At 36.3% G+C, this 24,585-nt stretch overlaps 1 protein-coding gene across 1 annotated transcript in view; it reads left to right on the forward strand.

Moving 5' to 3' along the window:
* Positions 1-291: 291 nt before the first annotated feature.
* The window catches only part of LOC145788683 (DDT domain-containing protein PTM-like), a 31,209-nt gene continuing 6,915 nt past the window's right edge, over positions 292-24,585 (forward strand). Inside the window, exons 1-6 of the mRNA XM_082906779.1 lie at positions 292-2,717; positions 2,809-3,420; positions 15,345-16,365; positions 19,725-20,013; positions 20,103-20,227; positions 21,262-21,719. Of these exons, the coding sequence (XP_082762905.1) occupies positions 676-2,717; positions 2,809-3,420; positions 15,345-16,365; positions 19,725-20,013; positions 20,103-20,227; positions 21,262-21,719 (4,547 nt within the window). The 5' untranslated portion in view covers positions 292-675. The remainder of the gene's footprint in view (positions 2,718-2,808; positions 3,421-15,344; positions 16,366-19,724; positions 20,014-20,102; positions 20,228-21,261; positions 21,720-24,585) is intronic.

Here is a 24,585-nt window from a genome sequence, read left to right on the forward strand (position 1 = left end):
AAATTTAAAAATTATTTTGAAAACATTTTTCAATTTTTTTTTCAAAACTCATAACTAAATAAATTTTTTCTTTCAAAACTCAACTCACAATTTCACAATTAAATTACAATTTTACACTTAAATCATAATTTCAAAATTAAACCAAACGGAGCCTAATTTGTGGCAAAATTTTATAGTGAAATAAAATATTAAAATTATTATTTTTTAAAATAAAAAATTTAATACAAACAGTTTTTCTTTTTTTTTAAAATTACTTTTTTTTAAAAATTACTTTCAAATATATATTTTTTTGGGTCACAATAAAGTTTCTTCACAGCAGAAGATTCAAACACCAAAAACCATTTTTTTGCTAAGATTGTGTATTATATACAAATTTCCCAAGAGAGAACTGATTTGCCTAACCCCCTTAAAAAAAGAACCATTTCCGCAGAGCGACTCAGATTTTTAGCTCTTCGTGCAGAGCCCATTTGCTCTTGCGCTCTCTCTCTCTCTCTCTCTCTCTCTCTCTAAGCAGTTAAAATGCATTTCTAGAGAAATTTTTTTACAGTTTGTACCTATACAGACACAAAGAAAAATCTCTTCTCGTGTTTTCGTGACAGATCAAGAGTTTTTTTTCGATTTTTTGTATGATGATGATTCTGAACAGTTGCTCTCAAAAACCCTAGTTTTTGAAAAATGGAGTTCGTGGGGAGGACCGTGGGGAAGAAATTCAAAGGGTCCGAGGCATGCGCAGGAGTCGTGAATTCCTACGACCCCTCAACTGGGTCCTTGGAAGTTGTATACGAAGATGGCGATTCTGAGTATTTAGAGTTCTCCGAGGTTGCTTTGCTCTTGGAGCTAGAGGCCACCAAGAAGCCTTGTAGGGTCGGCCGGAAGCCTAGTAAACGTCGTCGTTCTGGAATTCGTGGCGATTCAGGTAACAGTTGTGCTAATTTGATGAGTGATAGTTGTTTGACGGAAGTGATTCTGGGTCAGGGTGGGGTGAATCAAAAGGGGATTTTTGAAATACTTGAGAATGGATGTGGGGTTGGTGATAATTTAAAAGAAACTCTTCCTGTCAATGGGAATTTGGGTAATGGGTTGAATTTGAATGATGGGTTGGATTTGAATGATGGTTTTAATTTAAATGATGGGTTTGATTTAAATGTTAATGGTGAAGAACATTTGAAGAAAACTGCATGTATTGATCTAAATATGGATGCAAATGGTGACGTAGAAGAGAATGTAAAAGAGGGTGATCAGGGGGTTTCTGTTGTGGGAACCCAGAAGAGAAAGCATTGTTTTGATTTGAATTTGGGTTTAGATGGGGAGATCAAGAATTCAGATGTTGACTGTGAAGTACAATTGAAAGAGAACACTTCATTTCATGTAGTTGAAGAAACCCAAAAGCAGGAGATGAGTAGAGATGTTGAGGAAGATCGAATGAAAGGTGATGGCAAAAATGAGCTGGAAGCTTGTTTTGAATTTAGTGGAGGTACTCAAATGGAGGCTATTGGTAGGTCTGTTGAGAATGTAGTGAGAGATTCATTTTTAGGGTTGATGGAAGAAGTTCAAAAGGAAAATGGTGTTAGTGGAGGGTTAGAAGGAGGTGATAGTTCTGGACCTATGGATGCCAAGGATTTTAGGTCTTCTGAAGTTCAACTGAACGAGGGACTTCATGACACTTGCTCTTTGCTAGATCATGTTTATCAAGGCAATTCTGGAAGCACATGCAAAGAAAGAAAGAGAAGAAAGAGAAGGAAACTTTCAGATAATGTTAATTCTGCTACAGAAACTGTGTTGAGGAGAAGCAGACGCAGACTAGCTGAAGAGAGAACCAAGAAGAGGGAACATTGTTTTGATTTGAATTTGGGCTTGGACGAGGAGTTCAAGAATTCAGATGCTGATCATGTAGTTGAAAACACCCAAAACCAGGAGACAGGTGGAGTTGTTGAGGACACTCAAATGGAAGGTGATGGGAAAAATGGGGAGGGAGCTTGTTTTGAAGGTAGTGGAGGAACTCAAATGGAGGCTATAGATTCAGGTGTAGGGTTGATAGAAGTTCGAAAAGACAATGGTGTTAGTGAAGGGTGGAAAGGTGGTGATACTCCTGGATCTATGGATGCTAATGATTTTATGCCTTCGAAAGATCAAATTAAGGAGGGACTTCCTGACACTGGCACTCCACTACCTTATGGTTATCAAGGCAATTCTGGAAGTACATTCAAAGGAAAAAACAGAAGAGAGAAGAGGAAACTTTCAGATAATGTTTACTCTGCTACAGACACACTGTTGAGGAGAAGCAGTCGTAGATTGGCAGCCACTTTTTCTTCTCAAAATCATGTTTCTAGTGGAGCAATGTTCTTTACATACAATGAGGCACATGCATCTCTTGCAGTTAGTGCAGTATTGGAGGAACAACCTACAACCTCAGGTCGTGAAGAATCCGAAGAATACACTTTTCTTCCTTCAAAGCTGCAGTTACCCCCTTCTTCAGGAAACTTGAACTTAGATGGGATTCCCATACTTGATCTTTTCTCAGTTTATGCTTGTTTGAGATCATTTAGTACATTATTATTTTTGAGCCCCTTTGAGTTGGAGGATTTTGTGGCAGCTGTGAGAGGCGAAGTTCCTAACTTATTATTTGATTTCATTCATGTTTCTCTTTTGCAAACTCTGAGAAAGCATTTGGAATTTCTTTCTGATGAAAATTCCTTATCTGCGTCTAGTTGCCTCAGGTACTCTATCCTCCCTTCTTGCTGAATTATTGTCCTTCTCTCTGTTTGAATCTTCTTCTTGTGCTTATTTACTTTATATTTTTAATTGTAGGAGTGTTAACTGGGATTTGCTGGATTTGATCACATGGCCTGTCTTTATGGCTGAGTATCTGCTTACGCATGGTTCTGGATTGAAACCTGGTTTTGATCTTTGTAAATTGAAGCTATTTGAGAGTGATTATTACAAACAACCAGCAGTAGTAAAAATTGAGATACTTCGTTGCCTCTGTGATGACGTGATTGAAGTGGAAGCCATAAGGTCAGAGATTAACAGGAGAACACTGGCAACTGAACTGAATACGGATATTGATCGGAGTATGAGGGTTGAGACTTCTAAGAAAAGGACTTCAATGGATGTTTCTGGTGGTTCTTTCTTGACTGAGGAGGAGGTTGATGTTGCCACAGACTGGAACAGTGATGAATGCTGCCTCTGTAAGATGGATGGGAGCTTAATATGTTGTGATGGTTGCCCTGCAGCATATCATTTGAAGTGTGTAGGAGTTGCTAATAGTCTCTTGCCAGAGGGTGATTGGTATTGCCCTGAATGTGTGATTGACAAAGATAAGCCCTGGCTGAAACTGGAAAAGTCACTTCGTGGGGCGGAGCTATTGGGAGTTGATCCTTATGGACGACTATATTATAGCAGCTGTGGCTACCTATTAGTGTAAGTTTTTGTTTCGCATAAATTTCGCAAAGCTTGATTATCTCTGTTCATTTTATTGATGAGTAGGCTTATATTGCATAAAAACTTAGGAGAGACGGAAGTAGTTAATTTTTGGAAATTTTCATATGGCCAAACCAACTTCATTTAATTCAAAGATAAAACGAAAATGTAACACTACACTAATTTTTAAGGGGAAATAGCATTTTGGTGGGATAGTCCCAAAATAATTGCACTATACATGAGAATCTTTTAGGTGCATAGAAAAGACTGCACCTTGCACATGATTGGACTTGCACCCATACAGGATGGAGTTGCACCCCCATGAAAATGAGATTATTTTACCACAATTCAACTGGTTTGTAGTTTCCCCAATTTTTAAAATCTAAAGGAGGAGAATATAAATAAATTTATATTGTTTTCCTGTTTTGAGGATTCCAAGTTATTTTATATACACATTTAATGTGTTTCATGTGTGTCTAAGTGCTAGACACATGTTCTCAAATGTCTAAAGAGTGTCCGAGTTTGGAAGATTTTGAAAAATACTAGGACATAATTGGATGTGTGTTCGACAGGTGTCGAGAGTGTCTTGTTGTGTCGTTGTCTGACACGACGTACCTGTGAGAATATATTGTATATATTCTAGAAATATATTGTCTATATTCTAGATTTGATATAATTCTGATTGTATATATATTAGGCATTGTTGTGATTATGTAAATCTTATATTTCCTTTTTTGGTTTAGGAGTTAGGGTTATATAAACTAAGATCTTGATGTAATCGAAATACACAAGTTGAATGTACTATTCTCTTCAGAAAACTTACATGGTATCAGAGCCGTTCTCTGATCCGAAACCCTAGAGCCGTCACCATTGCTCTCTTGTTTGTGTTTGTGCTTTCTTCTCTTAGGTTCATCTTGGTTCGACTTGGGTGTGTGACCCATCACTCATCTGTTTGTGACTTATCTACTTGTGATTGTGCCTCGTCGTAGTTGACCTATCTATATTTCCTCTCTATTCGTGCTATCTGGTGCAACTCGGCTTCTCTCTCTGGCTCTCCTTCGTGGTCGCCCATCTAGTTTCTAGCTCGTGAACATTAGCATCGCGACTCTTTCTCTTTGCTTCTGGTTCGCGATTGTGTTCGCACTCATACATCTACATTTGCGTCTGCGTCTTCGACTTTGACTTCGGATTTTGGTTCGTCTCAGACTCTCTTTGGTTTGTCTTCTTCAAACTCTCTTTGGTTCTCAATTTGTTCGATTTCAGGCTTATTACACTACAACCCCCAAGGTTTTCTATTTATTATAATTTGTTCCATATACTCTTTTCTTTTTCTAGTTCATTACAATGTCGGAAGATAAAATTCAGGCAATCAAACTCAAACTCACTAGTGTCAATTATGCTTATTGGTCCAATGTTATGAAAATTTTTCTGCTTGGTTGAAAAAAATGAGGATATGTTTATGGTTCGGTTCCTCGTCCATTGGACCTGAAACAAGAAGGATATCTGACTTCCTGTGACACTTCGGATTATGATAATGCCTAAGTATTGACTTCGTTTCATAATTCTGTGGATGACTGCATTGGAATGATGTTTTCCAAATATAGTATTGCCAAGGAGGTGTGATTATTTATTGGACGTTTGTCAGCAGTCTAACTTTGCCAAGCAGTATGAGTTGGAAATAGTTATTCAGAGTGCTCGTCAGCGAGACCAGACTATTCAAGATTTTTATATTGAGATGACAGGTCTCTGGAATCAGTTGGGTCTCATAGAACCACTTAGCCTAAATGTAATAGACGCTTATGTTGAGTTTTGAGAGCAGGGTCGTTTAGTGCAATTCTTAACGGCTCTCTCCCCTCAGTATGAGGCTATTCATGGTGACATCCTTCATCGGTCTCCTCTTCCCTCTATGGATGCTACTGTTCGTGAGTTCCTTTCTGAGGAAACCTGTTTTAAGATGGCCAGTTAGACTTTGCCTCCCTTTGTCTTCTTGGCTCCTGCTAAGCCTCCTTTGTTATCAACCCCACCTTTTCATCATCTTCCGGCTATTGCGAATGCGAAGGCCAAGAAGGGGCCATTAGGTCCAGACGAGTGTGCTTTCTGCCACCAGAGGGGTCATTGGTAGTCCAACTATCCCAAGAAGGGACATCAGGCTGCTCCGTCTCAGACACAGTTTTGCGGTATTGCTCTGAGTACTTTCCTGTCTCCTGTTGTTTATACTGCATTTGCTCCGGCTTCAGATCTTGGTTTAGCTTCCTTGAGTGCTCAGATTGCTCAACTTCAATCTCAGCCATCCTCTTCTGCTTTCGCTCTTACCTCTCTTTATTCAGGTTTGCTTGGGTCGTCTTCAAGTATCCCTTCTTCTGTCTGGTTTTTTGATTCTGATGCCTCTTATCATATGACTTCTCACATTTTCTTATTTTAAAACTGTATTTGCCCACCCTGTTCCTATTACTATTAATACTGCAAATGGGTTTGGTATGTTAGTTCTATCTATTGGGTCTGTCTTACCTTATGCTATGTCTGCTGTTACTATTCCTTCTGTTCTTTATGTTCCTCAACTATCTGTCAGTTTATTATCTATCAGTTAACTTGATGCTTCTGGTTTTGATGTTATCTTTTCCTTTTCCGTCTGTAGTGTACAGGATCGGGTGTCCAAGAAGTAGATTGGGACCGGTCGTAGAGTTGGAGATCTCTATGTGGTAGAAAGCTTGCATCTCTCTTTATCTACCTCTCCAGTTGCTCTTTTCTCGTTTCAGTTAGATTCTCAGTCGAGTCAGTTTTACTTCTGACATTCTCGCCTAGGTCATTTGTCTGTTGATCGCTTACGGTATTTAGCTCAGTCAGGATTGTTGGGTAAAGTTTCTCCTAATCCAATTGATGAATGTCAGGGGTGTAAATGTACCGAAATGTCTTTTGTTGATGATTGCACCCGCTATACTTGGGTTTATTTTATGACTCATAAATCTGACTTCTACCAAATCTACCGCACCTTTCAGTCTATGATCACTACACAGTTTGGGTCTACTATTAAATTGTTACAGTTTAACTTGGGTGGAGAGTATTTTAAAATTGAGTTCTGTGAGTATCTGGCCAATTTGGGTACCATTTACTAAACTTTTTGTACTGATACACGCGCCCAAAATGGTCATGTTGAGCGTAAACATTGTCATCTCCTTGAGACAGCTAAATCTCTCTTTCTTTCTGCCTTTGTTTCGACTCCCTTTTGGGGGGAAACCGTTGTTATAGCTGCCTTTCTTCTCAACCGTATGCCTATCCCCTTACTCTCTGGTCATTCTCCTTATGAGGCTCTGTTTTCCTAACTTCCCAATTACTCTCTTCTTCGTGTTTTTGGGTTTGCTTGTTTTGTCCTTCTTCCTTGGAAAGATAAGACAAAACTTAGTACTCGGTCTGTTCTGTGTGTCTTTTTGGGTTACAGTCTTACTCAGAAAGACTATCTTTACTATGATCCTGTTTCCCGCCGCCTTTATGTCTTTCACTATGTTGCCTTCCTAGAATGTCTAGCTTACTTTCAACTTCCTCCTATCATTGCTCCGGTTTTTGAAGAGGATTTGATTCACATTGATCCATTTCCCTCTGAGGTCCCCTTTGATGAATACATCTCTACTGTTCTCCACGTGCTTGTTCCCTCGTCCCCTTCACCACCCTTCTTGCTGAGTCCCTCTCCATTGTCTCCCATGAATCTGTTCCATCCTCTCCACCTCCTCCCCGCCTGTTTCTTTTTCTCCGCCGTTGTTAGTCTATTTTCGTTGCAAGACTCTCCCTCCACTAATGGTCACTGCCCTTGCTGCTAATCCTCCTGCTTCTGACGACTCTGATTGTGCTACTCATAAGTATCCCTTTCGCATCCGTAAATAGGTAGTCAAACTTAGTTTTGCTAAAACATGTTTTTCTTCTTCATACTGTACGTTTTTGTCTGCTGTTCACGCTTTTTCAAAACCTTTGTCTTACAAGGAGGCTTGTCAATATCCTAATTGGATTCAAGTTATGGAGGGTGAGTTGTCTGCCTTGCAGAAGACTAGTACTTGGGAGTTGGTTCCTTTGCTTGCTAGCAAGAACCTGATTGGTTGCAAATGGGTCTATAAAATCAAGACTCATTCTGATGGTTCTCTTGAGTGCTACAAAGCTCGTCTAGTTGTCAAAGATTTCTCACAGGAGTATGGTATTGATTTTAAGGAGACCTTTGCCCCTGTTGTTAAGATGATGGAGGGTGAGTTGTCTGCCTTGCAGAAGACTAGTACTTGGGAGTTGGTTCCTTTGCTTGCTAGCAAGAACCTGATTGGTTGCAAATGGGTCTATAAAATCAAGACTCATTCTGATGGTTCTCTTGAGTGCTACAAAGCTCGTCTAGTTGTCAAAGATTTCTCACAGGAGTATGGTATTGATTTTAAGGAGACCTTTGCCCCTGTTGTTAAGATGACACTGTCCGTACTCTTAATCTCTGTTGCTGTTGTTCGTTATTGGACTCTTTGTCAATGGATGTTAAAAATGTTTTTCTTAATGGCCATCTCACTAAGGAGGTTTACATGAGTCCTTCCCTTGGTCGTCATCATTCTTCTAGATAGATTTGTCGTCTTCGGCATGCTTTGCATGGTTTAAAGCAATCTCCTCATGCTTGGTATGATCGCTTTCAGATAGTTATTATTGAGCTTAGGTTTCATCCTTGTGCCCTTGACTCTACCTTGTTTCTCCTCCACATCTTTACTGGTTTTGTTGCCTTATTACTGTATATGGATGATATGATCATTACTGACTCTGATTCTTCTGCTATCGCTGAGGTCAAGCTGCATCTCTTCTGCACTTTCGAAATGAATGATCTGGGACCATTCAGGTGTTTTCTTGGTGTTAAAGTGCTTTCTTCTCCCAAGGGCGACTTTCTGTCTCTGGCCAAGTATGCCAATGAGGTTATTCACTGCGCCAGTCTTGCTGACACTAAGATTTCTAATACCCCCATTGAGCTTAATGTGAAGCTCAACACTGTTGATGGTATTCCATTAGATGATCCTACTTTATATCGTGAGCTTGTGGGTTGTTTCGTCTGTCTGACGGTTACTTGCCCTGATTTTGCCTATGTGGTTCATATGGTTAGCCAGTTTGTTTCTGCTCTTCGCTCTACCCATTGGGCTATTTTGGTTTGGATTCTTCGTTATTTTCGCAGTATTATTTTCTAAGGTTTGTTGTTGTCTTTTACTTCTTCCTTGGATTTGGTTGCCTATGCTGATAGTGATTGAGCTGGTGATGTTAATGATCGTAAGTCCACTTCTTGTTTCTGTATGTTTCTTCTTGATTCTTTGATTTCTTGAAAAAGTAAGAAACAAACTGCTGTTACCCGTTCTACTACCGAAACTGAGTATCGTGCTATGGCTCATGTTACTACTGAAGTTGTTTCCTATCGGCCTTGTGTGTAGCTCAATCCTTTCCAACCTCTCTTTACTGTGACAACCGAAGTGTTATTCAGATTGTCCATAACACTGTCTTTCATGAATGGACGAAATACATTGAGATTGATTGTCACTTCGTCCATCAGCACCTCCAGTCTGGTTCTATCTCGCTTCCTTTTGTCACTTTGACTTTGCAACTTGCTGACTTCTTCATCAAGACTCTCACCACTGCTCGTTTTCAGTTTCTCCTTGACAAACTCTCAATATTTTATGCTAAAACACTTTGAATTCGAGTGGGGGTGTGAGAATATTGTATATATTCTAGAAATATATTGTCTATATTCTAGATTGATATAATTCTAATTGTGTATATATTAGGCATGGTTGTAATTATGTAAATCTTGTATTTTCTTTTTTGGTTTAGGAGTTAGGGTTATATAAATTAAGGTCTTGATGTAATCAAAATAGATAAGTTGAATATACTATTCTCTTTAGAAAACTTACAGTACCGCCTTCTTAAAAATGTCCATACTTCTTAGTTTTGTGTGTCCTCGACAATGTGTTTCATGTGTGTCTAAGTGCTGGACACATGTTCTCAAATGTCTAAAGAGTGTCCAAGTCCGGAAGATTTTTAAAAATAGTAGACATAATTGGATGTGTGTTCGACAGGTGTTTAGAGTGTCTTGTTGTGTCCTTGTCCGACACGGCATGCCATCTTAGAAATGTCCATGTTTCTTAGCTTTGCGTTCTGTCCTCAATAATGTTTCTGATGCAAAAGGGGCTTCAATTTGCAGCGTTTGGATGCTTTAAAAGTTGCAAATGTTCAGTGTCAGAAATATGGTGGCAAACATTTATTAAGTGGATTCTGGAAGAGTTATTTGTATTTGGATTATGGCATCTATTTGATGTTGTTTCTTTTAGAACCTTTTGATCTTATTGCTTGATGCAGCGTATATAGTCACATGTTGCTGATATGTGCACTTAAAAAACTAGCATCACAAAAAGAGGAGGTTGTAAGGCTGAAACAAAGTGAGAAAGAAAAGAATCATACTAGCGTGAAGATAGCCAAAGCTGGTGGTCATTAGACCAAAGCTAATGCTCATCTCAGTCATCACCAAAGCAGTAACAGTTACTTGGTGGTTGACCTTTAATGTATGCGTTTTAGAACTTTTAGAACTTTAACTGACACGTAATGACCTTTTGAATGATTATTTCTTTGAGACTTAAACAATAGAGAACTTAAATTGATGATCTCACTTCTGCCAATTAGTTGCATTAGATTCACGTTTAAATACACAGTTGTATGAGATTAAATAGTAACATCCAGAGTAACTTTCAGTGTGCTTTTTCTATCAAGAAACAAGTGAACTTATTATTGATTGCTCTTCTACGTAAAAAAAAGCGATGATGTGCGTTGGGTTATGGTGGAGGTAAGGTTTTAAAAAGCGGTCGCAACCGTTACGTAATGCCATTATGTAACGGTTGTGGTAGTTACCGCCACCCGTTATGGCCGCTTTTGCAATGTGACTGAGATTCACAGATGTATCGGTCGTAACAGTACTGTAACGGCCTGTTACGCACCGTTATGTAGCAGTTCCAAATTGCTTCTTTTGAAAAAACACAAAAAAAAAAAAAAGTTGAAAAATGGGGAAGAGAGATAGAGAGAGAAGAGGGAAGATGGAGGAACAGGAGATAGAGAGAGAATAGGGAAGATGAAGAATATGTTATTGGTTTGTTGAAATTGTAAGACCTATGCTATTCTATTCAGCTGCTATCACTCAACCATTTTGTTTGTGTGTGTCTATCTATATATTGTTTGAAAATAATAATAATAATAATAATAATAATAATAATAATAATAAGTGTGGTCATTATCTATTTGGCTTGATTAATATATATATATATATATATATATTTAGGCTTTTATTTATTCTCTTATTTTTGTCATTGTTTATCTTATATATAATAGTTAGTGATTGATTTTTTGTATAATATAAAATCATTAATTATTAAAATAAAATGTAAAAAACTCAATTTATAGTTATTTAAAAATATGAAATATATTGGATCAAACTTAAAAATTTATAAAAATTGATCGATATTTATTTTAAAATCCAATAAATATGATCATGGAAAAAAAATGTGCGTATCGGTAAATTTTTTTCAAATTGTGCGAAAAATAAAAAAATTCACGGTTCCGGTTACCACAACCGTTACGTTACGGCCTTTACACCCCGCAACCGCAACTGCGCCACCGCCACTGTTACGGCGACCGCAACCGCTTTTCAGAACCTTGGGTGGAGGGGATGAGGTGCTATCTCTAGCTATGTTACATAGGCTCAAAATAAATTAAATGCCTGTGTCGGACACTTGACATTTGGACAAAGGTGTGAAATATGTGTCTGATACTTTCAATCGGACACTTCTTATATATTTGTTTATTTTTAATACTATCTTATATGTATATGCTAATTGTACAATTGCTATAAAATAGCTTTTTGATGTTGTATGTAACATATAGCACAATCTTATCTCGCATAATAGATTAAAAATATAAAAATATGATCTTTTTTTGCCCAGTTTGCGTACTCTTAAATTTGAGATTTGATGGATCCGAGTTCTAGATACGTACTCACGCCCAACACCCACACTCGAGTCCATATAACATAGATCTTTGGTTACAATAATGACTTACATAGGTGAGGTTTTAGTTGGCTAGTGATATATAGGAGCTTTGTTATCATAATCTTACGATTCATGATTCATGTATAAATTGATGTGAATTTATGAGGGAGAATCTATTTGAATTTTATGATTCATGATTCGATTCACATCCTAGATCTTCTAGTCACCATAGGTGCTATAGAAAGACAGTGGAGGAGTATTTTCTTTTTCAAACAATGAAGGTTGGGGATTACTTGCTGGAAATGTTTAGATATATTGATCTAGGAGTAGGGATTACTTTCATTAAAGTAGTGAGCCTGGGTTAAGTATACTAGTAGTAGCAACAATAGACTTATAGGGTTGGATTTGGTGGGATTTTGTGATTGCAAAAGTATTTAAAAAAATAGGAGTTTAAGGGTTTGTAAAAAGGTAGCGTTTCGGGATGAAAACACAAGTGTTTAGGGGTAGTTGGATGGTTGTTCTAAGTACTGTGAACAGTAATCTTGTTAGATAGAAGAAGAAGAAGAAGAAGAAGAAGAAGGAGGAGAGAGAGAGAGAGAGAGAGAGAGAGAGAGAGAGAGAGAGAGAGAGAGAGAGGTGCTTCACCCTCACAAGGGATAGATTAATCACACAAACACAATCTCAAATTTTCATAATATTGACTGTGCTATTGAATCATTGAGATTATATATATATTTATAGGCTAAAGACTCTTAATTCTATAAGGATTATTTCTCAAATTTAGAACTAAAAATATTTAGCAACTACTAATATTCTAGACTAACTATGACTTCCAATTCTATTTCAATCATAATAAGAAACTTTAATGACTTCTAATTCTACTTCAATATAAAAATAAAAAATTTGGACTTTTGATCACTAAGATTTTAGACATAATAAAACCCATATATAATAACCCATTTAATAACTTGACCCAAAATAAAACTCATGGGTGATCCCTACAAGGCTACAACCCATGTCCATCAATTATTGGAATTACCATTATGCCCTTAATTACTAAAACCTACTGTAATGACATGAAGACTCAAAATTTTTCAAAATCTTTAATTTTTGATGCCCTAAATGTGCTTCATGTGAAATTCCATATATGCTCTTTTTTGTCTTTCCATGATCTTCATCATATACACGAGCTGTTTGAGATCTTCAATGATGGTGTTCATTTAATCAAAGCTTTTTCTAGGCTAACTTAATTACTCTTGCTATCGTGCCCAATGACTCATAAGGTTTAGCTCAAACATTTTGGCTCTTGAGAATGGTTGCCATCTAAAACTTGATTGGCAAGACCTCAAGGGGTTTTTGCTCAGCTTATACAAGGGTTGATTGTTGTTCATTGGAGATTAATGAAAGAATAATTCTATGTATCCACCCTTGTCTACCCCGAATTTACCCCAAATGAGATTGTGTGGTTGTGATTGAATGTGTGGTGTGGGGTCTATTTGTAAAATAAATCTGAACCATAAGATAATAATTCGGAGTAATTTTGAAAGTTGAGCCTGGGTTTGTAGTATTACTGTTAATGAAAATGTATTGTGATATTTATAGTGTTTGGTATTATTAACTGATTTGGCTTTTAGATAAGGACTTGTGGTCTTATCCTTCAGCTGACTGCACGCTATCTAATTGTCTCATTTTGGATTACTTACGGTGGTACTTGGTTGGCGCTCAAGTTGGTCCCCTTGTTATCTATCTCTATTTTCCGTAGTCGTGAATTGAAATGGCCTCGTACCACATCGCGAATCGAATCGTGAATTGTAAAGATTCAGTCACTTTTTTTTAAATTACTTAAAAACATATATCTACATATTTAGATGTTGATATATCTTATGAATATGAAATATTTAGACTTAAATCAATGAAAATGTTATTTTGAATGATAATCACGTAATTTAATAGGTAAGAAGTTAACAAAGGTTCCTATGTAAGATCAATATCATATCTTTTTTCTTTTTTAGACAACCATTCTTAATAAAGATAATAACCAAATAGACAAACTATTAATTTTCGAAGTAACAATAATTAACAACAATATGGGTGTTTGGGAAGTGGGTTTTTATGTAGGTTTTTTTAGTTGTAGGATATTATTGGAGAAATTTTTTTTCTGTTTGGGAAGATAGTTGGGTTTTTTTGTGGTTGAATGTGATGTTTGTGAGAGAAAAAGTGAAATGATTATGGGGTTTAATGTGATATTTTGTTTGGATTTGTTTTTTTGGTTTTGCAAAATCTTTGTCTTTTAGTGGAAAAAATTCAAAAAAATCCAAAAAAAATTATTGCCAAACACCGCCAATATTGATTAGTAAAAACTCCATGATTACTAAAATAAAATCATGTATATGTTGGTTATTTTAGTATTAAACGCTATTAGAAGTTGTATTATGTCATTTTCTCTAAAAAGATGGAGAAAAAAAGAGTTGAAAATCAGTCGGACACAATAATTTCAAAAATTGTATGAATCGTAAAAAGTTAATTGAATCGTGAATCGATTTTGAATCGTGCGATTCACTAGAGATTCACTTCCAAAATAGATTCACCCATAGATACATATCGATTTTGCAACAATTGCGAATTGAATCGTGAATCGAATCGCGAAGCGTAAGATTTTGATAATAGAGCTATTTTCTATCTGACTGTCTTTGGTGCCTTGTGTGTAGCCCTTCTTTCTAACTTGATAATAATATACCATTCATCGTGTAGATTAGCAATCTAGAGTGCCAATGGATTATGTTTTTGGGACCCCTTAAGTATTCTATTCGTCAAGCACTAGTGATCGTCTCTCGCTTGTTCCGTAATACCTTCACAATATTTTTTGATTTCCACTTTTTTTACTAGCTTTCTTCAGTGACTTATTTGATTTGTTGCTGGTTAAACTCCATTAAATCTGAATGGGTAGTTTTTTTCCCCCTGTTGAGGCCTTGCTTTTCTTGTCAATTAGGTTTATTATCCACTGATCCTCAGGATTGCAGCCTCCATTAGATTCCAATTGAAAACTGGATTGCCATCACATACATAAGATTGATTAATTGATTGAATAAAGCATTAGTACACTTCACACTAGGGTTGACATTGCTTTGGCTCATCATGCTACACTCATGGGAAGCTATGTCTTTGGCAATGCTTTTCTTAAGCTAGATGCATTTCATACTGGCTTGTGTCTTAATTAAGAACCAGATAAAAAGGGATCCCATTAATGACATACCGTTTCCAACCCTTACTTTTCTTGTTGGGCCTTCACAATTCACTTCTTATGCAAGGAGGAAAGTGCAGGGGAGCAGATATTGAGTTGGCAGACATTGCACAACTTGTGTGCAAGATGTGAGAAACTTGATTTTGAGAAAGGAGAGCCTTTATTTGATCATTTTTAGTAAAGGCATGCTAGAGCTTCAGTTTGATTGCCAGTAGTTTTCTGTCCGCTAAAATGTGAAATAATGATGGTGGATTAGCACCTATGAACCAGTTTGAGAGGTGCCTTCCAACAGCTAACCATCACCACTTTAAGTGGGAAGTGCACAAGGTTCTTAATTGAACGTTGGGCTCAAGCACAAGGTTGACATTTTAGTAACTATTCCCTAAATCTAGACTATTGCTTTGTACATGGTTCTTTCAAGCCAGATGGAGATCCACTTCGGACATAAAGCTTGGCCTTTTTTAATTTCTTTTGAGTTAGACACCTTGTCCAAATTTTGTTGCATCTGATTTACATACAGTGAATAATACGCATGATATATTGGGAGCTCATGATGAATAATTCATTATTGATCTTTTTTATTTTTATTTTTTCATGTCATAAAAGCCATATGATTGTTTAAAACCTATTGTGAATCTTGTCTTCTGTTGAATTTGCAGGTCTGATTCATGCGACAATGAATCCTCGTATCACTATTACCACATAAATGATTTGACCTTTGTTATTGATGCGTTAAAGTCCTCAGATACTTTTTTTAGCCCAATATTAGGTGCAATCTCAAAGCAATGGAATATATGTATTAATTCTAATGGAGCAAAATGCGATGTGGACTGCAAAGATGCTACTGTATGCTCAGAACTTGTGAAGAGACAAATGCTTTCTACTCCAGTGCTGCCGCTGCATTTGGCACCTTCAGAAACATTTGTTAGGGATGAAATCATTGATGAAAGGAAACCTGAAGAGAATTCTATAGCTGCTCAATATTCTGGTAATACAGACTCTGAGGTTTCTTCATTGGTACATAACAATTTATTGACCGTGAATAATTCTGTGAAGATAGGAAATCCGTTGAAAAGTTGTGTAGTATCAGCTGAAATCTCACAAACTACAGGCATTAAAAAAGGTGATCGTATATCATCCATGATGCTGACCAAAAGGGGTGAAATATCACAAGGGCAACTAGGAACCGGTTATGTGAACTATTATAGTTTTGCTCGAACAGCTTCATTGGTTGCGGAAGAGTTAACACGGAAATCATCAGATAAGAGCACTGATGGCTCTATAAAATCGGTTGAAGATATAATTTCAGCACAGCTGAAGGCCATATCGAAGAAATCTACCAAGTTTTCTTGGGCAAACATTCAGACCCTAAATGCTGATGCTAGGAAAGAAAAATGTGGGTGGTGCTTCTCTTGTAAAGCACCTGATGATGACAAGAATTGTTTTTTCAACATGAATGATTCTGTTTTGGAAGGTTTTACAGGTGAGGTGGTTGGTATTCGTTCAAAACGGAATACGAATTTCCATCTTATTGATGTCATGAGCTATATTCTTTGCATTGAAGATCGTTTGCATGGTTTTCTGCTGGGTCCATGGCTAAATCCACACTATACCAAACTTTGGCGTGACAGTGTTGTCAAGGCATCTGATGTTGCTTCGCTGAAACATTTTTTGCTCATGGTAAGAATTTTCCTCTGTATTGTATTGATTTGACAATTATAGTTCCTGCAAACCGGTGGTGCAATTCGATACGTGTTTGAGTCTGTTGGATGTGTTTTAAGAGCATTGCCCTTAGAGCTGGTCCAGTGTGCATTTTAAATTGACATACTCAACCTGAATTCAATTATGTGTTAAATTCCTTTAGTTCGGTCGAATTCAATTTGATCTTAATTTTTTATTTTATTTTATTTTATTTTTAAATTTTCAGTTCATTGTTTGGTGCACTACAACAGAACTATATTTGGATGAACTAGTTTTCATAGGTTGATATATGTGTGGGTATATGTATATATATTATATTATATATGATCAATAACCACAGATATGTATTCTTGGTTAGTTTTATTATGTCAACCAAAGTCTCAGCTCATAGCCTATTCCGATTTCAAAATATTTTTTATTTTCATCAAGTTTAGGGTGGAACATTTTTTAGCCCAAATCAAATTATTGATAGTCTGCTTGATCTTGGTTTGGAATTACCCAAGTTGCTCTTTGTTATGATTGTCTGCTATGTGTGTTTGGTCAGATGTTGCTTCTTGGAATATATGAAGCTGCATCCTGTGATTTTTTTACAACAATTTTTAAGTATTATTAAGTTTTCCTACAATTGATTGTGGGCTGAGCATAAAGAAATGGAAGTTTATAGGTTGAGTTTGAAAATGTTGGAAAGGTAGACAATGCTTCAACATAGTTGATTTTGAAGATGACAGGTCGTTGGAAATTCTGATTTTTGTTCCTGGAACTTCTTTGCCAACAACTATTTTGGGTTGGTTGACAGGGAGAAGGCTTTTGTGGTAGATAGGTTAGGTTGATGAGGGCATGTTTTTGGTTGAGAAATAAAAGAATTTTGGAGAGTATTAATTGAAGAATATCTCAGGAAGCACTACTGGAATCTCTTGGACGCCACATGTACAGCTTGTTTTGCATTATAAATGCTGCTGGATATATTTTCTGAGTGGACCTCTAATGTCTTGAAAGAATGGGTAGTTACTTGGAGGTTTCTCTTGTAAGAGTAATTAATAACTTGCAGGCTATTAGACTTCTCCTGAAGTACTTAAAACTTTTCATAAGTAATATTAATGCTAAAACCAGTTAAGGTTGCATATAAAGGTCCTGTAACATAGGCAAGTAAAACTAGTAACAGAAGAAACTCCATGGACCACTAATACAGCCAAGGCGTATAGAATTTGAAGTTCGTTAAATGTGACGTTCCTTGCATACTTAGAAGAACATAAAAATTTGGCTAAGCTGAAGTAGCATCCTAACAATCTTGGGGAAATATGTATGGCTCCACTGACAATAATACTTGGTTGTACATATATCTATGTTAGAGGTGAATAAATGAGGGAAAGCCATTTGAGATGATGTGTGGTCATGTTTATCGTAGACCAATTAATTCAACTGTAATTTGATCCCTGTGGAGGTTCATAAAAGAAATAGACGGACATCAATAAGGACATGGATTGAGGTGAAAGGACACTTGAAAGCACTACTAAAAGCAGAGGTGAGTTTAATGACCTGTATGATGTCTAACAAAAACATATGGTGAATGCACATGAATGCCATTTCCAAAACATGCATTTTCCCTTTTTAAACTATGCTATGCCAGAGTTCAATTCACAATTGATATATCTTTGCTTCAAAACAGAAAATAGGACAGTAAATACACATTAGGAATCTTTAGGTACGTTACAAGTAGGCCATAAAAGCACTACCAAAAGTCATTTTACCGGTACTAACTAGAAGAATCAGCACCTGACCACGCGGGTTTTTAGACTTTCACCAAGGATACAAAGGCTAACTTAAATAACTACATCCACACCTCCTAACTAGATTCACACCGGTATTCACCCTTTTTTTTCAAAACAACACTTTGCCATGCGTAAGTGTAAAACAATTGAGTAAATGCAATGCATGAGTGAATTGGTTTCAATTAACCTAGTTCTCATACAATTTCTACAACAAACAATGTTATCTTCCATTGATAGCCAATACAGTTATCTCTATTCAATATATTCTAAAATGGACAATATATACATAAACATCAAGAGTATAACCAATAATTCCAACATCGTCAATCCGATGAAATGTTCTTACCCTTTTCTTAAGAGTTCAACACTTCCAAAGTCACATGAATTTCCAACTCAACTCAATTCATAGATTCATCATGAAATTCCAATTTTTCCAACAACACCGAGGATTTCTGAACATAGAACAATTCAAGGATTTTGAGAAAAATTTGAGGTTTCTCATTTTAAAAGCAATTTCTCCCAACTTCCAATACCACTCATTATCATAGGCAAACCGACCATACTATAAAGAAAATCATTCCGAAAACCCCTATTTTGTAAATCAAATTATGCTTTAATCAATCCCAATTCTTCCAAAGTGTTAATTACCCAACTAACACATAACAAAGCTAAATAACATGCAAATCATTAAATAAATCTCTACCTCAAAGAAATAGGAAAAGAAGAACCACAAGCAAAATCGATAGCGACGAAAACCCGAACTTTCTAGATTAAAACAACCCCTTCCTCAAGCTCTACCTTTAATCCCAAAGCATTGTGGTAGAGAGATTCACGGATTGAAGTTGATTAGAAGATTTATGCAAAAATTTTAGAGAAGAGGGGTGAGAGCTCAAAGAGAATAGATATTTGTAGAGAGAGAGAGAGAGAGAGAGAGAGAGAGAGGAATCAAAAAGTGAGTAAAGAGTGACTTTCCTTCTAGCTTTATCCGGACAGACCACTCGAGCGATGAAACCTGCGCTCAAGCGTTAGACACAACATATTGCTCAAGTGAAGAAACCAAACTCCCGGAAGTTTATCTCTGTAGAACAGACAGCTCGAGCTACCGAAACACTGTTTGAGCAAAGAAAACAAACTCTTAGAAGTTCAAATTGTAAATAGGCTGCTCGAGCGACCAAAACGCCACTCGAGCGAAGAAACCCCTACTCGTAGAAGCTCAGGTTGCAACCCAGAATCTGAGAGAAAGGAAAGACCGCTCGAGCAAACTCAAGTTCACATAGCCAAAATCACCCTAGAAAACCAAATTTCCCCGTCTCAAAATAACCTAAAAAGAATCCAATCCACAACTCAAAGATAACATAGGACCAAAATAGATATCAACAACATTAATAGGTACCAAACCCAAAACCAAAGAGTATAAAAAGATCGGATCTTAACCCAGGCCGCTATATGCTCTATCTGCACTTTCCCAATCATTGCATCAACTTAACTATAGTCGTCTTCAAAGTAGTTTTTGCTTTCGTATTTCTTCTGTTTTTGGTGTTAATTACAAATGTTGATGGCATCCTGCAGTTAGAGTCAAATTTGCGTCGTCTTGCACTTTCAGCAGAGTGGCTAAAACATGTGGATTCTAATGCTACAATGGGGTCTGCTTCTCATATTGTGATCAGTTCACAACGTGTGTCTTCAAAACATGGGATTGGCAGAAAACGTGCTCGGCTTTCGGATTCAGAGCCCAAGCCTTCATCAAATGCTGCAACTGGCTTGGGTCTGTTTTGGTGGAGGGGTGGGAGGCTCTCACGTGAGCTGTTCAATTGGAAGGTTTTGCCTCGCTCCATGGCTTCAAAGGTTGCCCGTCAAGGTCTGAAACTTTTGTTCTCTTTCATATTTTCAAAGTTTGTTGTTTTTCCTAACTATATAAATCATTCTGAATTTGTTAAAATTCTGCAGCTGGACGTACAAAGATACCAGGCGTATTATATTCTGACAGTTCAGAATTTGCAAAGAGAAGTAAATATGTTGTCTGGCGAGCTGCTGTTGAGACATCAATAAGTGTGGAACAGCTTGCTCTCCAGGTATGTGCCCCTGATTCTTCAATTTTCAATGTGCATGTGTGGGTGTGGCATTGGCTTGTCTGGCCTATTTACCCATGTAAATAAATAACGAAACTCAGATTGCACTAAGAATCTGCTGAGTTCAGTTGGACCAAAATTGAAGGCCAGTCAGATTTTGCAGTGCCTAGACAGCTCTCACTAACATTTATTTCCCAATATAGTATTTGTTAGAATTTGAAGGCATCCAACCCAAAACCAATTGGCTATGGATGGAGAGACCTCTAGACTATATGAACCTAGATTGGGTGGCTTAGAGAAGTGATGTGGGACAACAACACTCTTTTGCACATGCGACCCAGTTGCACATGGATATAGAGAAGTGAACTAAACAGACCCAGGGTGGCTAGTTGGCCCGTGACATCACCCAAGACTTAGGTCTGATACTGTGTTAGAATATTAGATAGATCCGACCCAAAATCAATTGGTAATGGGTGGTGAGGTCTCTAAACTATATGAACCAGGCTTGGGTGGTTTAGAGAGTCATGAGGTGCACGTCTCTAAGGCCACATTTGATTCATGGACAGAGGATTAGGTGGGATAAGTAATCCTGAGAATAACACTTAATGCAAATTTCTAAAAAGCCCTCCTCGAGATACGTTGTCCCACCCCTCTCTTGGAGAAAATAATTTTACATGTGGGATAAAAAGCCCCCTTGGGATTAGTTGTCTCAGGTTAGAAAGTTTGAACCAAATGCAGAATTATTTTAGCCCAGGATTATTTTATCCAGTCCTGCTCCCCTATATGTGAATCAAGCGTGGCCTAATAATTTTGATTGCTTCACTTGCTTCTACAATTGCGATAATGTAATTTAAATAATCCTCTTATTGAGTAATTGTACACTATCAAGTCTCATTTTCACACAAGACACCTATGCATGTTACATGTTTGATAGATTAACCTGAGTTATTTGCCTACCTTGAAGGTATTTGTCATATAAATATATTTCATATTCTTTATGGAGTTTTCAGTCTATTTGATTTGCATATTCTCTTTAGGTTAGAGAGCTTGATGCGAACATTAGATGGGATGACATCGAAAATACTAATATTCTCTCAAAGATGGACCAATTTAGAAAATCAGTCAGGCCATTCAAGAAAGTTATAATCCGTCGGAAAAGCATAGAAGGAACTGTGGTGAAATATCTTCTTGATTTTGGCAAGAGAAGAATTATCCCTGATATTGTTGTGACTCAAGGAACCAAGGTGGAAGAATCTTCTAGTGGAAGGAAGAAATATTGGTTGGAAGAATCTCTTGTTCCCTTGTATCTCTTGAAATCTTTTGAAGAAAGGAGAATAGCCCGCAAATCTAACAAGACGAGTCCCAAGAAACTTCAAGGGAGTGGTAGAGTAACAAAGAAAACCTCAAAGAAGAGGGGATTCTCATACCTTTTTGCAAGAGCAGAAAGATCTGAGAATTATCAGTGTGGGCACTGTAACAAAGATGTTTTGATCAGGTATCAAATGATTATTTTATCCCACGAATTATATTATGCAGTTTTTAGGGTTCTGGTATTGGCTGCCTTTTTTTTTTTTTTTTTTAAAAACTCCGAATTCAATTATTATGATAGTATTGGCTTGTGGATATCTAGCTAAATCTTAGTTTTGAGAATGAGTTGCAACTATTGTTAGTGGCATGTGGTTTGTGGGGACAAAACATTGGAAAATTTAAGCAAAGACAAACATCTCAGGAAAGAAAGTGTCTTGTTAGCATGCTTTTGATGTGCTCTTGTGAATGTGTTGTATAATGAGCATATTTTTGTATTCAAAAATTAAATAAGAAATTTTAGAATGTCTTAAAAACCAATATTCGAAATTTAAGTATGTGTCTCTATAAGTACTATTAATAGTTTGGTATTAGGGTAATTTATATTTAAATGAAAGACTGCAGTTTGTCAAGGGGTTTGGTCCCAAGTAGGAAAATATATATCGAGTATAAAACATGTCAAACTTTGAAAATGAAATAATGTTGTGAGCCATAGTTGTCAAAATGGGATTTATATTGTGAATTGATATCCCTTTTTTAAAAAAAAAAAAAATTAAAAACAATTTTAGGCATAGAAATCAAATTTGTATTATAAAATTGTACAAAATGGTAGCATATTATTTTTTAGTGGTGTGATCACATTATCTAGTATGAAGCACAAATACAAACACACAACATGGACAGAGATGACCTTTCTCTAAAAATTAGGACACAGACATGTTAGGGATATGTTGAATAAAATATATATTATAAATTCATATAAAAAACCAACATTATTAAATCAAATTAGGGATAAATTTTTTTTTTTTGCAAATAATAATAATATTATCAAGATATCAAAACAACGAAAGCACTAAATGAAATTTTAAGAACTAAGCATCCATGGCATTTTATATTTAACCATCACTCAAAATTCTATAATTTCTTCATTTGACACAATCAAAAGATTGTCCACCCAGAAATGTTTAAAAGGCCTAGATGTGTAGGATATTGATACGTGAGGCCAGATCAAATATTTGTGCATCATAGTTTAGCATAATGAGCATCTAGCTGATAATCATTGGAGTCATTGGAAGAAGACAAAAGTCATTGAATTTCATCGAATGTCATCAACGTAAGATATAACGTTTCTAGTTTTCTCTCTTTCTCCTTCCCAATTCTTAATATTTTTCCTTTTTAAGATCTAATAGTTGTCATGTGGTGGTTTATTCTCCTCCTTTTCTTTTCTTTTTGAGTATTTGTTTAGCTTATACATAAATATATATTTATAAAAAAAATGTGTGCTTAAAGTGTTATTAGTGTGTCCTTAAAGTGTCTCTTAACATGTTTAGAACATGTCCTTAGCATCTCCTCACCGCACCTCCACTTGCCTGTAATTCAAAAATAATTCCAAGCACTTTTTCACGTGTCCGACATGTGTTCAGAGTGTGTTTGTCTCAAATGTGTTTGACACGTGTTCAAGCGTCTCCGTGGTCTAGATGTGTCCCGATATTGATGCACTAAGAAGCATGGACATGGTGATTTCAAAAAAAATGAGGACATAAACATGGCGGGGACAAGACAATAATATATATATATATATATATATTTGTTATGTAGATAAATAATGCATTCACAAAAAATCAAAATTAACAAAACTTAACACTAATTCAATTTATATATAACCCCACTCTTAAATTAACTCTGATCGTGTATTTATTCTTTATGGATGATCAATTAATTATTTAAATTTAAACAAAAAGTAACAAACATTTAACATTCAACATTCATCAAAAACACTAAAAAAGAAGGGGGAAAGGGGGAACTAGTTGGCGTGCCCCCTCCATGTCCGCCACCACTACGGCACCTATTTTGGAGTGTCAATGCTTCATAGTTGATAGGTAGGTTTGACAGAGGTTTTTGTTCTTCCTAGTCTAGTACATAAGTTTTTGTATTTTGGACTCATTATCCAGCTTATTGGACCAACTAATAGTCTAGTACATAAGATACCTACGATATATATCTTTTCTTCTATTCAATCCTATATTATACTTCTCCAATGTTTGCATTACTATTGTTGACTTCTTTCTTCAAGAAAGAAGAAAGTGACCCTAGTCATGGTGTTGAGTCCTTACCATATTCATTGACCGATTTCACTGTCTTGACAAGCAAAGGGCTTTTAATTTAACTAAATAGGAGAGCTTGGGTGTATGCACTTCACAAAGGTTCTAGTTGGATATAACGTTTCAACTTCATAATGTATTTTGAAGTCAGTTATTTAACATTCTTAAATTTTGTATTTCCTTTGAAGTGTATGCATCGGTAGTTTTTTATTCTACACCAACATTGATTTTCCTAACAATCCATTTAAATCACTATAACCCTCCATTCATTCTGACATGTGTCATCTTAGCATTTGCACATCAAAATGTGGTGTTACATTACCCCTTACTATTAAAAGAGAAAAGACTTAATATATATATACATATATATTTGAGAAACAAATAGTAATTTCCATTCTTATTTCAAATTATTATTTTTTAAACTACTTCAACATCTTCAGCAACTTATCTTGATAATTACATTAAATGTATCCTAGCATTACCACATTAACTATCGTTAACGGAGGTCAAATTCTCTTGTGGGATTTTTATTGCCCGAACACCCTGACCCACACTCACATAACACAGGAACGAAGTTCAATCACAAAATAAGATAGTACCTGCAAAACAAAAAATAAAGATATCAACCTCAAAGGCCAATGTGCAAAACCTCGCATTCTAAAAATAACTGGGTTCAAAATTTCCTTCTTGACTAGAAACATTGGCAAAAAATCACCGTTCTTTATTTTGGATTCT

Source organism: Camellia sinensis, chromosome 14 (assembly GCF_055761805.1).
Source record: "Camellia sinensis isolate YWXY chromosome 14, ASM5576180v1, whole genome shotgun sequence".
Lineage (NCBI taxonomy): Eukaryota > Viridiplantae > Streptophyta > Magnoliopsida > Ericales > Theaceae > Camellia > Camellia sinensis.